Genomic DNA, 14462 nt, shown 5'->3' on the forward strand with positions numbered 1-14462 from the left:
GGCAGGAACAATTTTTAGTGAGAAAAAATCCCATATTTAGTAGCCATGATTTGACCAGCAACACAAAAAATTTTTAAAGCGAATTTCAAATTGCGATACATAATTTTAACACAACTAACACGTACAAATCTTTGTCGAAAGCACCTAATTATCACATTTTTGTTAGTGCAAAAATGTACATGTAAACCCCTTTAAAAAAAATAAAAAAAAAATTTACATGTAGCTGGTGATTCCAATCCATTGAAAAACTTTGTACACCTCCCATGGAAAACTAGCTAGCCCAAGCATGAGACTATGCAGGCTTCTTGCCCTATCGACTCAGTCGAGGAGACAAGACTTTTAAATGTGTTATGAGTTGTATGTATCAAACAGAAAATTAAACCTCCTAAAAGGAGAAAACTTTAAATATCTTCCTACTGACCAACAATTTTGGATAAACAAAATTAAAGATAGCCCGTGGGAGGACTTGATTAAAGTGGTCCACAACAATAAAAAAGTTATTGAACATTATTCCATCATTAATCCATCTAATTTGCAAGTCTCGTCCCTTCAAAAATTTGTACCAATAAAGGATATAAACTATTTTGCAATGTTCCCATCATAAAAGATGTTGAAACGTACCATTATTGATGAAGGATCCCTAATTGAAAACTTAAACACTCGTTGAAGGATCCCTAATTGAAAGTAAAAGTAAGTATTAGATACACATTATAAGTAAATACGTATTGATTATGAGTTAGGACCGAACCCCCATTACACTTGAAACCCTAATATTTTTTATGAGCCAAATTAAATATGCGCTTTACGTTATAAAATGCAAAGCCCAAAATCCAAAGGCTCAACGGATGAGTTTCAGATTCATGAATCGGTTCAATTCTGATTCAATGACTTAAAATTATTTTAATATTAATTTACTTGGATAAAATTAATATGTGAAAAAATAAAAGAAATATTTAGTCAAAAACCAGTTTAAAGGTCGATTTTGACTGATTATTGATCGTATTTAATTGATTCTTGATTGAATTTGATCTATTCATATAATTTTCTAAGTTAAATACAGAATCGGATAACGCTGATCTGCAGCTCAACGTCCAATCAAGTTAAATATAGAATCCAACCGAAACGATAACACTGATCCGCAGTTCAACGTCCAATCCAGTTTTCCAAATACACTATTCAGAACAGGGCAAGAGCATGCATCAACAAACACATTGACACACTCATATGAGCAATAAAAATCAGTGGTCCTTTCAGGCTATAAATGTGGTAGAGTTCTGTGGAGAGATTATCTCAAGTCTCTCAACTCTCAACTCTCAACGACCCACACTCTACTGCAAATTTCAACAAACTTAACTGCCAATTATGGAGAACCTTAAATGTGGAGTGGCCACCAAATGAAAGTAACAGTGTCTTATTGCAATGTGGTATGCTCCACTGTAACAGCTTGTCACCCATGTTCTATCCAAAAAAAAAAAAATTAATTAGCTATTTTTTGGGGTGTTTTTGAAAAATTTTGCTGTAGTAGAGTTTTTAAATTATATTTTGAGATATTTTCAGAAAATATTTTGGGATATTTAAGAGTAGAAGAGTTTCTAGAATATATTTTGAGATATTTTTTAAAATTTTAAAAAAATTTAAACTAATTTTTAGATTACCTTTTAGAGTACTTTTTAAAAATTTTTATTGTATTTGAAAAACTAGTTTTTGAAAAATACTCCCATCCAAACAGACGTCTCTTTAGATCAAAATAGAAAGATGTTTTGAATTTTGAAATATTTATGACATCTATGTTTTACTCATTTACGCATTACTTATAGAAACTCTTCCTGCTATAGCTTTGAAATTTAAATTTTGTGCATTTATCGATATACTCTTAAGCAAGAATTCGATTAGAGACAGTTGAAAACATTATGTTAAAAACAATGTGCATTAGGCTATCGGATCATACATTTTGAAATTAGACGAATAGAATTATATTTTAGATACGATTGATATAATTATTATAATTTCTTTTAATGATTCGATGTACACCCCTAGATACAGTACTGTATTATCCACATATTTAGTTTGTGTAGATGGACAAAACTCACTTATAGCGACATTGTTACGTGAAAGAAAACAATACATCCACATTAAAACCATAATCGTACTTGTTCCAAATCTATGTATGTTGTTAAATTTATATATAAAAACAATGAATATTTAAGCCAAATCTGACGGTTGATCGTCTGGTTGCTGCTTCCTTTCCTCTCTTGAATGTTACTTTCTACCAGCTGTCGCAAGAAATTCAGGGTTTCAAATAGCGCCGTTCTGGTCCCATATAGATAATAATAATGGGATCAGAACAACATCTCGTCTACAAATTGCATGCCCCCCTTTTGGCCCATTTCTAAATTCTAACCATTGCATGGCCTCTACTGATATTTCTTACTTTCTGTGCTTGAAAATTTTTTTCACCATATTGTTCAAGAATACTTCTTGCTAGCTGAAATGGCCCCCAGAAGTTTTTTCAGAACTATTCTTTGGTTGATAGACAGGTGGATTTTCAGAGATAGCAATAAGCTTCCTCGGAAATTGCCATTTTTTGGGGTTCTTCCAGCTGTGCTTTTCACTTACAATAAGCTTCATGATGCCATTGTGGAGCATCTGCAGATGATTGGAAGGACAAGCTACTTGATAAAGCTCCCATGGTTTGTGAACATGGATATTGTCGGCACGGTTGATCCTGATGATGTATACCATGTACTGATCGCCAATTTCGCCAACTATCCAAAAGGGCCTGAGATGAAACGAATATTTGATGTTTTGGGTGATGGAATATTCACCTCGGATTTCGATCCTTGGAAGAATCAGAGAAAGCTTGCTAGGTTGTTGATCAATCATCAGAGGTTCCAGAAGTTTATGGTGAAAACCAACTGGGATAAAGTTGAGCTAGGGCTGATTCCAGTTCTTGAGCATTTTGCTGAAAATAGCCAGATTGTGGACTTGCAAGATGTGTTCCAGAGATTGACTTTTGATACAACTTCAAAATTCATCACGGGTTACGATCCTGGATGCCTCGCTGTTGATTTCCCAGAGGTCGAATTCGCCAAGGCTATGGATGAAGTTGAAGAAGCAATAGTCATGCGCTATTTCTTGCCTGAAAATGTTCTGAAGTTCCTGAGTTTTGTTGGGATTGGACGAATGAAGACAACGAGTAAAGCTTACGCAACATTGGATCAAGCAGTAGCCAAGTACATCTCCATGAAGAAGGAAGAGTTGAAGAAGGGGAACAAATCCTATGAAGGTGACGACAATGGTGAAGGTTTTGATCTCTTGACTTCATATGTGAAAGAAGGTGAGCGTATGGGAATGGTATTTGATGATAAGTTCTTCAGGGACACAATCCTCAATCTTATGATTGCAGGTAGAGATACAACTAGCTCTGGTCTCACTTGGTTTTTATGGCTTGTTTCAACTCATCCGGAAGTGGAAAAGAAGATCAGAGAAGAGCTCAAAGCTTCCATATCACCATCAGGAGAAGAAGATGAAAAGTTCAGGATTTTTAAGTTTGATGAAATAAAAAATCTTGTTTATTTACATGCAGCACTGTGTGAAACATTGAGGTTATATCCACCAGTTCCTTTTCAACACAAGACACCTCTTAAGCCAGACATTCTTCCAAGTGGCCTACATGTTACTCCAAAGATGAAGGTAATGTTTCCCTTGTACGCAATGGGGAGAATGGAGTCCATCTGGGGGAAAGATTGCAAGGAGTTTAAGCCAGAAAGATGGATTTCTGAACGTGGAAGGGTTAAACACGAGCCTTCCTACAAGTTCTTGGCATTCAATGCTGGACCAAGAACTTGCATTGGGAAGGAAGTGGCATTTACTCAAATGAAAGCTGTTGCTGCTGCAATTATTCACAACTATAATATTCAAGTAGTGGAAGGTCACCCAGTTATTCCTAATGTTTCTGTCATTCTCTACATAAAAAATGGGCTTAAGGTTAGGGTTACAAAAAGATGGAAGTAAATTCTACGGGAGTCATTGGTAGGGACTCTCCTTTGCACCGATCACTGTCTAGTGGTCACCATTTGCACGTTTAATAGACATTTTCAACTGGTAATTTACGGTGTTCCAAATGCTTTCCAGAACATGGTGATCATTAGATGCAGAACGGTGCGATGACCCTACTGTAGGATTTACTGCAAAATTTCATGTGAGTCATTTGTTGAGGTTACTGATTCGTATCTCGAGAAGCTAGTCATACGCTTGAGTTGTCATTTGCTTATCGATTTTTAGTGATTTTTTTGGTCATGCTGGTGTTTTGCATTCATGATGTTTCTTTCAATGTTTGAGTAAATTCATTTGCTCGATCATACAATGAAAACTTGCACTACATGTTCAGTCCCGGCTGTCATCAGCCAGACAAGTCCATTTTGTGTAACATGCATATACTTTTTTTTTTACCGACACGATAATTTCTATTTTACATCTACTCTTACTCTACATTAAGAAAAAGGGATGGATCCAAATGGATCAATGAGGAATCCGGATCAGAGGGATGCTTTTGCATCTGTTGATGAAATTTCAGGAAATCTTGGAGAAAAATACAAATAAGAAGTTTGATCTCTTAATCTACATCCAAGAAGAGTTTTAAGTCTTTTTGGTGGCCAACTGCTCTGTAACATGCAGGTACAGAGTGCGTAAATTTCGTGTCAATGTCACAAAGAAAAGGTGATGAAATAAGTAAAATTTCTAAACATGAATGGAGAGTTTCCATTAATTTTCGCGTTTGTTTGGTTAGGCCAAACCCTAATAAAAAAAAGGCCAAACCCTAATACCGCGTTTTTAAGTTCAGGAAAAGTGGAAGGATAAAGATTGCAAAGTGTACTTTTTGAACCATTTGCAGTAACAATTTGAATATTAGTGTAAATTCTCAAAAATTAAAAAAAAAATAATATGTAAAGCATAATAGATATCTTAAACTTAGGCCCATCGAAATCTGTCATTTTTAGCTTATTTAAAGAAACAAAAAGACAGACAGCAGAGATTACCAAAAAAGAAAAAAAAAAAGAAAAAAAAAGAGGACGTTAACTGAAAACTCAAAAGTTCAGATTTTTCCCCTCCTTTTGAGAGAAGCTTAGTTGATGAAGCAAAATCTCCCTCCTCATGGCCAGAATTAATTTTGTTCGGGCCACTTGAGGACATGTTGGTTGGTTTAATTAAATGGTATGGATCTAAAGCCTCTGAACAAGCTGCTTGCAGGATTAATGACTGCAGGGCCCTCTTTACGAAGTATGATCATCCATCACCTTTAAATGGTTAAATTTCCCATATTAAATGCTTAGGGATTCATGCTGTAATTTCTAAGCTGCTTATTTTTAACTGCTCCAATTAGTCATTTAGAGGGCTCTGTATGGTTGGAGCATGGGGCTCTTGGAGAAGGATTCTACTTTTACCTTGGTTTTGCAAATAACAACAATTATGCATATCAGTTTGCTTTGTGAATTGTATTATTATTAAAATGATTATTTCAGGAAAAATAATGGCACATCAAACACTCATATTTATTATTTTTTCCTTACATTTATAGCTAGTTTGGATGTTTAGGTTAGAAAAGAAAAGAAAAGAATAGAAAGGAAGAGAGAAGATTTAATATTGTTTGAGAGTTTTAAAAGGAAGTAGAATGATTTTGAATATATATATATATATGAATAAAAATTTCATTCAATAGTTTTGTGAGGATAAAATGGATAATTTAAAAAGTTTTGTAAGCTTCCATCAGTTTTGCTTTGCTTTCTACCGGTTTTTGGTTAGAAAATTGCACTATAGCAGCACTTGGCATCCTTGAAAATCCATTTTTTCTTTTCTTTTCCGTTTCACTTGAAAGTCCCAAACATAATAAAATCTACCTTTCTCTTCCTTTTTTTTCGATTCCGTGTAAATCTCAACTCCCAAACTAGCTATTAGGCACGCTATCATTTTAACTTCAATTTTTTTGTTTTTAGAATAAATTTACACTTAGAGAAATGGCCTAGCACTCGTTAGACAAGCAATTTTCTTTTCTTTTTTTTTTCTTTTTGATTAAATAAGAAAGAAGACCATCAGTTGGACTCTACTTATACCTTGATGACTCGAGCTCAAGACATTAGTAAGAGTATTTTACCACCCAAGGTTCACTCCTTAGAAATTATACAACTTTAAACATTTGAAGGTAATTGTAGTGTTTGAGCATGGATTTATTTCTGAAAAGAGTTCAAATGTTGTATTCAAGTTGAGTTCTTTATTTTTATTTTTATTTTTTTTATCATCGCAGAAATATTCCTTGCGGACTAATCTCCTGTGCCTGTGCCCCGCCCCCAAAGAGACACAAGTTGAGATCTTTATTGATCAATAGATTATTGATTGAGAGCTGAAGTTCTCATGAGTTGCTTTTTGTACGTTGAGATCATCCAATTTTTCTAGTTTAACAACGGGGTAGATACTGACAATTATTAAAGCTCGATTTGATCGGAAAAACGGCTCAATGGATCTTCCCAAAAGTCCTCTTTTTGAAGGGGAGGGAATGGCATACTGGCAGTACTTTTCTTCTGTTGATTACACTTTTCTTGACTTCTGACCATGCCACTAACAAGAACCAAAAAAAAAAAGAGCCACTTTTGTTGACTTCTCAGTTCTGACCATGTTAGTAATTAGAAGAGTTATTCTTTTGATGAACTCACGAGTACTTGCAGTTCATAGCTTACAACTGGAGTTAACCTATTCTTTTTTGTTTTGTCACCGTCATAACATTTATATAACTTAATCTATCATACTCTAAAAAAAAAAAAAAAAAATCTAAAAAAATTATATAAAAAACTAGTAGATATATAAATCTGATTAGATTAAAAGGATGTTCTACCTCCTCTTTTGAATTTTTTTTTGTTGTAAATAGGTTTTAAATCCCCGATTTATGATTTAAAAAGAGATTAATCCCTTTTTTATGGCCATTGAACCAAAGCTATGTGGTTCTGGAGTTAAACCATTCGATCGAGCTAGTTTCTTCTAAATCCTGTATATTGTATGTATACCTGACAATATCTGACTTCGGAATTTTTCTAGATGGATCCTTCCTTGTTGTTTTGTCCATTGATCTTGGATAGTCTGTTTATCTGTGACCTGCTTCGTTCTGGATAAACATTTCCATCACACCCTTAAAACTTCAAGAAATGAAGTTAAGCCTCCCATACAGATAAAATCCCAAAAGAAGCAAAGCATTCGCTTGTATTTGCAATAGAATTCTGATTTTCATTTTTGTTTTGTTAGTTATTTGTAAGGGCAGGGGGAAAGAATCAACAGCAGAGCTTTCACTCTAAGATTAGGAGGGCAATTGCTTTTAGTGTGTTATCAAATGCAAACTTTTCTTGTATAATAAAGAGTAGTTGCTGCGATAATGAGTTTTTGAGAGCATAATAATATTCAAGTAATGATACGAATAGAGTATTTTTGGGCTCTAGACTAGGGATGTAATCGAGTCGAGTCAAGCTCGAGTAGTACTATACGCGAGCTCGACTCGACTCATATAAGCTCGAGCTCGATCGAGTCAAAAAAATTGATACTCGAAACTTGACTCGATGTACTCGCTCTAAGCTCGAAACTCGACTCGATAAGGCTCGACCCTTAGTCAAGCCTTATCAAGCCGAGTCTAATCAAGTTTTTTGACTCGACTCGACCAAAAAACTGAGGCATTTTTTAGACATTTTTTCTTTTTAGGTATTTTTATAATTATGTTATTACTTTTTTACCCTTATAAAATTTTATTATAAAGAAGAGTATATTGTAAATTCCGTATAACCTATATCCATAATAGTCATTTTATAATTATAATACATATATATTATTTAAATTATAAATATATTATTTAAATAGCTTGGCTCGACAAGCCTCGAGCCAAAAATTTGAGACTCGAAACTCGACTCGAAAGCCAATCGAGCTACTCGAACTCGGTCAAGAAACTCGGCTCGAACTCGTTTGACCGAGTTCGAGCCAAGCCGTTGACCGAGCTACTCGCGAGCTACTTGTGAGTAGCTCGGCTCGCGTACATCCCTACTCTAGACAATCATAATTCTCAAAAATGGAATTGAAATGAATATCATTCTTTAGTTGTCACGTTTAAGATTCTTCTTTTGTTTTCAAATAATACTTAAATTTTCATATCGAATGTTTCACTTTTAAAGTAGGCGATAATGTGATTATTGTAGGGGGGGATAGTATAAAGGAACAAATAAAATGTGATTATTGCAGTTGAAATATTTTTTTCGAGTCGCCATCGATCTTAAAGTAATTTTCAAACTTTGATATGTTTAGGTACCTATTAATATATTTTAAAAAGAGAGGACCTTTATTTTTAAGGGAGTCTCCAATACTTAAGTCAGTACTTAGATTAGAAAGATTAAAATAAGTTTAGGAATCCATGGGCCTTAAGATGTAGTATAATCCATACATTGGTGCAAATACTCCTTAGAAGTAATTGTAATAATGGTAAGGAGTGGCACATGGAGATGGAGAGGAATAAAATTCTCTACATTTTTTTTTTTTGGTTTATTCTTCCACACTTCTCCACACTCTTCTCACTTTCAATTATCAAGCATAAGATTCGAACTCTGATAACGAAGAAAACTCTAAAAGCCTCGAACAAATTTCTCCGCTTAATAATGAACCTCCAAAAAATAGGTGAGCTAGTATTTGGTGGTGGAGTAGAATATAATTCTTCTCTTATAAATAAACCTCCAACAAGCAGGTGAGGTAGTATATGGATGTCGATTAAATTAGAGTGAGGTTCTTTTATAGTCAAGGTGGTATTTTAAGGTCGAATAAAATGTAATTCTGCACTCGAAAAAGAATGTCAAACAAGTAGGTGAGGTTCAAATTAATGTGACGTGGAATATTGGACGTAAAAAATTTTTATTTCCCGAAACGATAGAAGTTTTTATTCATGCTAAACATAATATTTTCATGTTGGCCTAGGTCCATTGTTACATATGTAGGGCAACATATGAGCAGTAGTGACCAACATAATATTTACATGTCGGAATATTGGACGTAAGAAGTTGAATCCGAACACTTTATGAGTAGTATAGTAACCAGCTCTTGAACATTGGCATGATCCAATAGTGGACCTAAGTACCGTCCAGTGGGGGCACAGGCCCGTGACTTCACTAGCCAAAAGAGAATTAACGTCTGTGAGTGTATTTAAATAGAAAAGTAATTTTAAAAATTATTTTACTTACATCACAAACATAATTTTTAATTAATATTTTATTTTATAATTGTATTTTTATTTCACATATATTACATCATAAAAAGTATTACAGTGGTTATTTCAGATAGGAGCAATATTTCAAATAATCTCCTATCGAAACGCAACAATATTAGGCTTAAAATCTATTAAAACATGATTTGTGCACTCACTGAATTGTCAAATAAATTTTATTATCATAGTTGCTGCAGTAGTTTGATGAAGAATAAATAAATAAAGAAAATTAATGCACAGTAGCAAAACTCAAGTACCTTAAAAGTTACAAATTAATTTTACTTAACCCACAATATCGTTACTCGCCATTTGAGCAACTTCATTAAGAGTTATTTCTTCATAAGGGTTTAATTTTTTTTTTAATTAAGTGTTATTTCTTCAAAGGGTTCCTATACAACAAGATACTTCAAGTTCTCAAAATACCTCATCTTCTCAAAAATCACCTTTGCACCTGGCCTACCTAAGTACGGGTTGAAATGATGTACCAATTGAAGTTGCCTAGTTTATTGGCATAGGCCAAGATGTCCCCATTCATATTCATGCTGTGGAGTTTCCATCTTAATAGCCATGGATTGGCCACATTCATGCTGTGGAGTTTCCATCTTAATAGCCATGGATTGGCCACATTGCTTCTCCAAGAGACATTATTATGATCCCTCCTCCAACATTCTCAAGACATATATATATTTCTTGTTTCCTTTCCTTCCTTTTCAAGACAACCGGGTGCTAGGAGGGGCAGTTGACTACACCCCAACTCGATATGTTGTTTTGTTTTGTTATTTTCAGACTTGGACGTTTTTATAGCATCAATAATATATAGATTAAGACTTGACTTGGAACTCTAATTCTCTCTCAAGGCTTGAGTCATGCCAAGATTTGGGACCAAAAAACCTACATTATTTCAAAATATATAACGAGTATAAGTTAAATTGTCTTTTTCACTAACTTTGCTCTTTTTCCTTGACCCTCCTTTACTAACAAATTGTCAAATTGTCCTTTCTTTTCTTTTCCCTTCCGCTCGGTATTTGCTACCATTGCTACCCCCTTCCTTTTCCTTGTTCCTCTTTGCCTTTATACCTATTGTCCATCTTGGTAAATATGATTCATGTAATTTTGGTTGTTTTTTTTTTTTTTTATGGTCTGATAGAACTAGGTGTTATTGAAGATCAAAAGTTCAGGAAAATGGTAGTAGTTTTTTAGGGACTGGGTTGTTAAAAGGTTGCTGCAGATTAGATACAAAGATAAAGGGATTTGGTGGTGTTTGTGATATCAATGATTATTTGGTTTTAGTCAAGTAATCACATTGACTTTTAATATCTAAAGAGGCAGTTATTGTGGGTCTATTGGAGAAAGCTAGAAGACCATTTATTGGAAACCTAGTGTTGAATGAATAGCTTGTGGTTATGATTTTTGGGCTGTTCAAGTTGTTGGACCTGCATAGGATCTGGTTTTGAAGTGTTTTTTTTTTTTTTTTTTGAAGAAGTCAACAGATGGTTAGCAATTGTTCTAGTGATGAGTAGTTAAAGAATATTATTAACAAACTCTTCTTTTCTTTTTCTTTTGACAAAAAATGTGTATTTTAGGTTACATTGAAAAATAATTATAAATGATTGGGTTTTTTTTTTGTAGGTTAAACAATAAAAACAAGAGTGGTATGTGTAATATTTAGAATTAGAGGGGAGCTTACTGAAATTGATAGAAATCTTGCGAGTGGCTTCTGAAATTATCCCAAAAAAATATTTAAAATCAAAAGGGAACTTCTTACAATTGTCAAAAACCTTAGGGGACGTTTCTGAAATTATCCCAAAAAAATTCCATTTTTTTGATAAAGATTTTGTGGAGTCAGGGAAGAATTAATGGACGACTTCCTGGGAAAAGGAAAATTATATACCACGATCACATGAATGTGAATTCTTCTTTTTAGAATCACGAATGGAGTAATTCACCCACAATCTAATCTCTTTTTCAATAAGATGAACTAATAAACTATGCCACTAGTCATCAGAAAATACAATTTCTTGTACGTTAATTAATTTGCAAGTGGAAGTAATATATGTAGTTAAATTTCACATTTGACATTAATTAATTTTGCCGCATGAATTTTGTTGAAATTTTATGTGTTATTTCACATTTTGCACAATGATTTGAGTACAAAATATAAATGAAGGTAAGGCAATGTTATGTCAATATACTGTCTCTATAATAGTCCAATCTATAAGCCACTTGGAATATAGTTTTTTTTTTTTTTTTCCGAAGAGATTTTTCTTCCGAGGTTGGATAGAGGTGAAGCTCGTGTAGATAGATTAGGGTTTCCATCTGTCAGGAAATGTAAACGATAGTTTATTAATTTATGTGTGTGAGTATTCGGACATTTTACTCCTTTTTTTTTTAAAAAAAAATTCTCATGTATTAATTTATTGATTGTATTTTTATTAAACAATTAATAAAATTAGGGATGACGGCCCTCCTTCATGTACGGGATTTTTTCTAAAAAAAGAAAGATTAATTTCCATATTTAATTGCTGAAAGGTGATCAATATACGTGTGAGGTTCATTTGCTTGCCACCACTTATTGAAGTGGAATTTAATATTGGAAATGATCTATATTAAGAAGCAAGGGGAATATTTTTCTTGGGCTTGAAAACCAAAGAGTTGAGAGAGTGATTATAGGACGTAATACCATTTGTGCCCAGAAACAATCCGTGCCTAGAAATAGAAACTTCCTTCCAATTTAAGATTTATGGGAAAGAATTGGTACTTCATAATACTTGCAAAATTTGTCCCTTTGTCACTTTTAGAAAAAAATGAGTTGAAATGTAGTTAATTTGTTAAAATTGGGAAAAATATGACTTGTGTGCTCATCACACGTTCTATTTCACGTCTATTAGAAAGGGAATAAAAAAATAAAATAAAAACTTATCCTTGTCAAGTTAGTAAAAGGGTAAAATACTTGATAATAGACTACTCTTCAGCATATAATATATACATATGTTTGAGACAAAAGTAGATTTCCCCTTACATTGGAAGGCAAAAATGATTTTCTTTCCCCTATAATTTTAATTGAAATCTTTTTCTTTTTTAGGGTAAGATGGTGTTTAAAAGTAAAATTGATCAAATATAGGCAGCATATTCTTCTCTTTTTTACAGCTTAACTAGATTTTATGCTTAGCATCAACAAAAACAAAAGTCTTAGGATTTCTTATAGGTGCTGCTTCTCAAACAAAGCACATGATATGATGCAAGAAAAAAAAATTAAAAAAAGATACAAAAGTAAAATTCCATAGGTACACTTTTTGTTTGAAAGCCTACTTTTTAGACACCTTGAGCTACTTGGACACTAAATTCAACTAAAATTTAAAACCAAGCTCCATATCATTTTTGAATGGAGATCGGTTTGATCACTAGAAAAGGAACACACACACACAAACACACATGCTGTTTAGATGAAATTTAAGCCCATCTCTTGCTAACCCTAACTTTGAGGCCATGCTTCATGTAAAGAATGACAGAAAGATTAGGCACCACAGGATGACCTTCCACCATTTCAACGTTGTAGTTATGGATCATGGCAGCAGCAACAGCTTTCATCTGAGTAAATGCCACTTCTTTCCCCAGACAAGTTCGCGGTCCAGCGTTGAAAGCCAAGAACTTGTAGGAGGGCTCATGTTTGATTGTTCCCCTCTCAGAAATCCATCTCTCTGGCTTGAATTCCCATGAATCTTTGCCCCATATAAACTTCATCCTCCCCATGGCGTACAGAGAAAATATTACCTTTATTTTTGGATGAACTCGATGACCACTTGGAAGTGTGTCTGGTTGAAGAGGAAACTTATGCTGGAATGGAACAGGTGGATATAGCCTCATTGATTCACATAATGCAGCATGAATATAAACAAGATTCTTCAGTTCATCCACTTTGAACAGCCTAAAATTTTCGGCTTCTTCGTTAACCTGAATGACTGATTTCAATTCTTCCCTGATCTTATTCAACACTGTAGGATGAGTTGAAACAAGCCAAATAAACCAAGTTAATGCTGAACTAGTTGTGTCTCTTCCAGCAATCATAAAGTTTATAATGGTATCTCTCAAGAACTTGTCATCCCTCTTCAATCCTGTGGTGATATCATTATCACCTAGATTGATATATGATGTCAAAAGATCAAAGCCCTCTTCATCATTTGTGGACTTTGTTCCTTTTTTCAGCTCTTCTTGCTTCACTGAGATGTACTTACAGATGACTTCATCTAGGATTTTCCAAGATTTGCTCAGTTTCTTTTCTTGTCCTATTCCTAGCCACCTTTCCAATTTCAGAACAATTTCAGGCAAAATATGTCTCATAAATATTGCTTCTTCAACCTCATCCATGGCCTTGGAGAATGGAACACCCGGGAAATCGACAGAAAGACATCCAGGATCATAGCCTGTGACAAATGTACAAGTTGTATCAAAGGTTAATCTCTGGAATACATCTTGTAAATCCACCATTAGGCCTTGTTTAGCAACATAATCAAGAATGGGAATAAGCCCTTTTTCCACTTTGTTCCAGCTAGTGCTGACCAAGAACTTGTGGAAACTTTGATGATTAAGTAGAGCTCTAGCAAGTTTCCTCTGGCATTTCCACAAATCCAAGTCAGAATTGAATATCCCATCTCCCAAAACCTCAAATATTTTCTTGAATTCCGGCCCTTTTGGGAAATTCACGAAATTTGAACTCATTATATAGTGCACATTTGCTGGATCAACAGTGCCCAGAATGTCCATATTTGCAAAAGAAGGCCCCTTAAGGTGGTAAGTGCCCCTGGTCATCTCCAAAACCTCAGCACACTTATCATGAATTCGATGAATATTCATAATCAGATAAGGAAATGTGCCTAGAATTGGCAATTTCCATGCAAGTCTTTTGAAGCTTCTTAAATTTCTAAGATAAAAGAAGCATATAATTGCTAGGAAAATTTCAAAATAACCCAACGAAAACAAGGCCATTTTAAGTAGCTGAGGAACAATATGAAAATATTTGCAAACTTGTACGTTTTCTTAGTTGGTTTAACTCTCTCTCTATATATAAGTTAATCTTTTATACACGTACAGTGTATACACATCATCATTGAATACATAACAACCCATCTGAATATAAAATTCAAATTCAAATTTTACTCATGTGTTATGCATCTAACTGTAACAACAA

At 34.0% G+C, this 14462-nt stretch overlaps 2 protein-coding genes across 2 annotated transcripts; one reads left to right on the forward strand and one right to left on the reverse strand.

Moving 5' to 3' along the window:
- The first annotated feature begins 2300 nt into the window (after positions 1-2300).
- LOC113701751 (alkane hydroxylase MAH1-like) lies at positions 2301-4299 on the forward strand. Its single transcript, XM_027222530.2, has one exon. It carries the CDS (start codon positions 2491-2493, stop codon positions 4012-4014), a length of 1524 nt encoding a protein of 507 aa, XP_027078331.1. The 5' UTR covers positions 2301-2490; the 3' UTR covers positions 4015-4299.
- An 8230-nt stretch (positions 4300-12529) lies between these two features.
- On the reverse strand, positions 12530-14300 carry LOC140010965 (alkane hydroxylase MAH1-like). Its single transcript, XM_072058688.1, has one exon. It carries the CDS (start codon positions 14258-14260, stop codon positions 12728-12730), a length of 1533 nt encoding a protein of 510 aa, XP_071914789.1. The 5' UTR covers positions 14261-14300; the 3' UTR covers positions 12530-12727.
- Positions 14301-14462: the final 162 nt, after the last annotated feature.

This window comes from Coffea arabica, chromosome 7e (genome assembly GCF_036785885.1).
Source record: "Coffea arabica cultivar ET-39 chromosome 7e, Coffea Arabica ET-39 HiFi, whole genome shotgun sequence".
Lineage (NCBI taxonomy): Eukaryota > Viridiplantae > Streptophyta > Magnoliopsida > Gentianales > Rubiaceae > Coffea > Coffea arabica.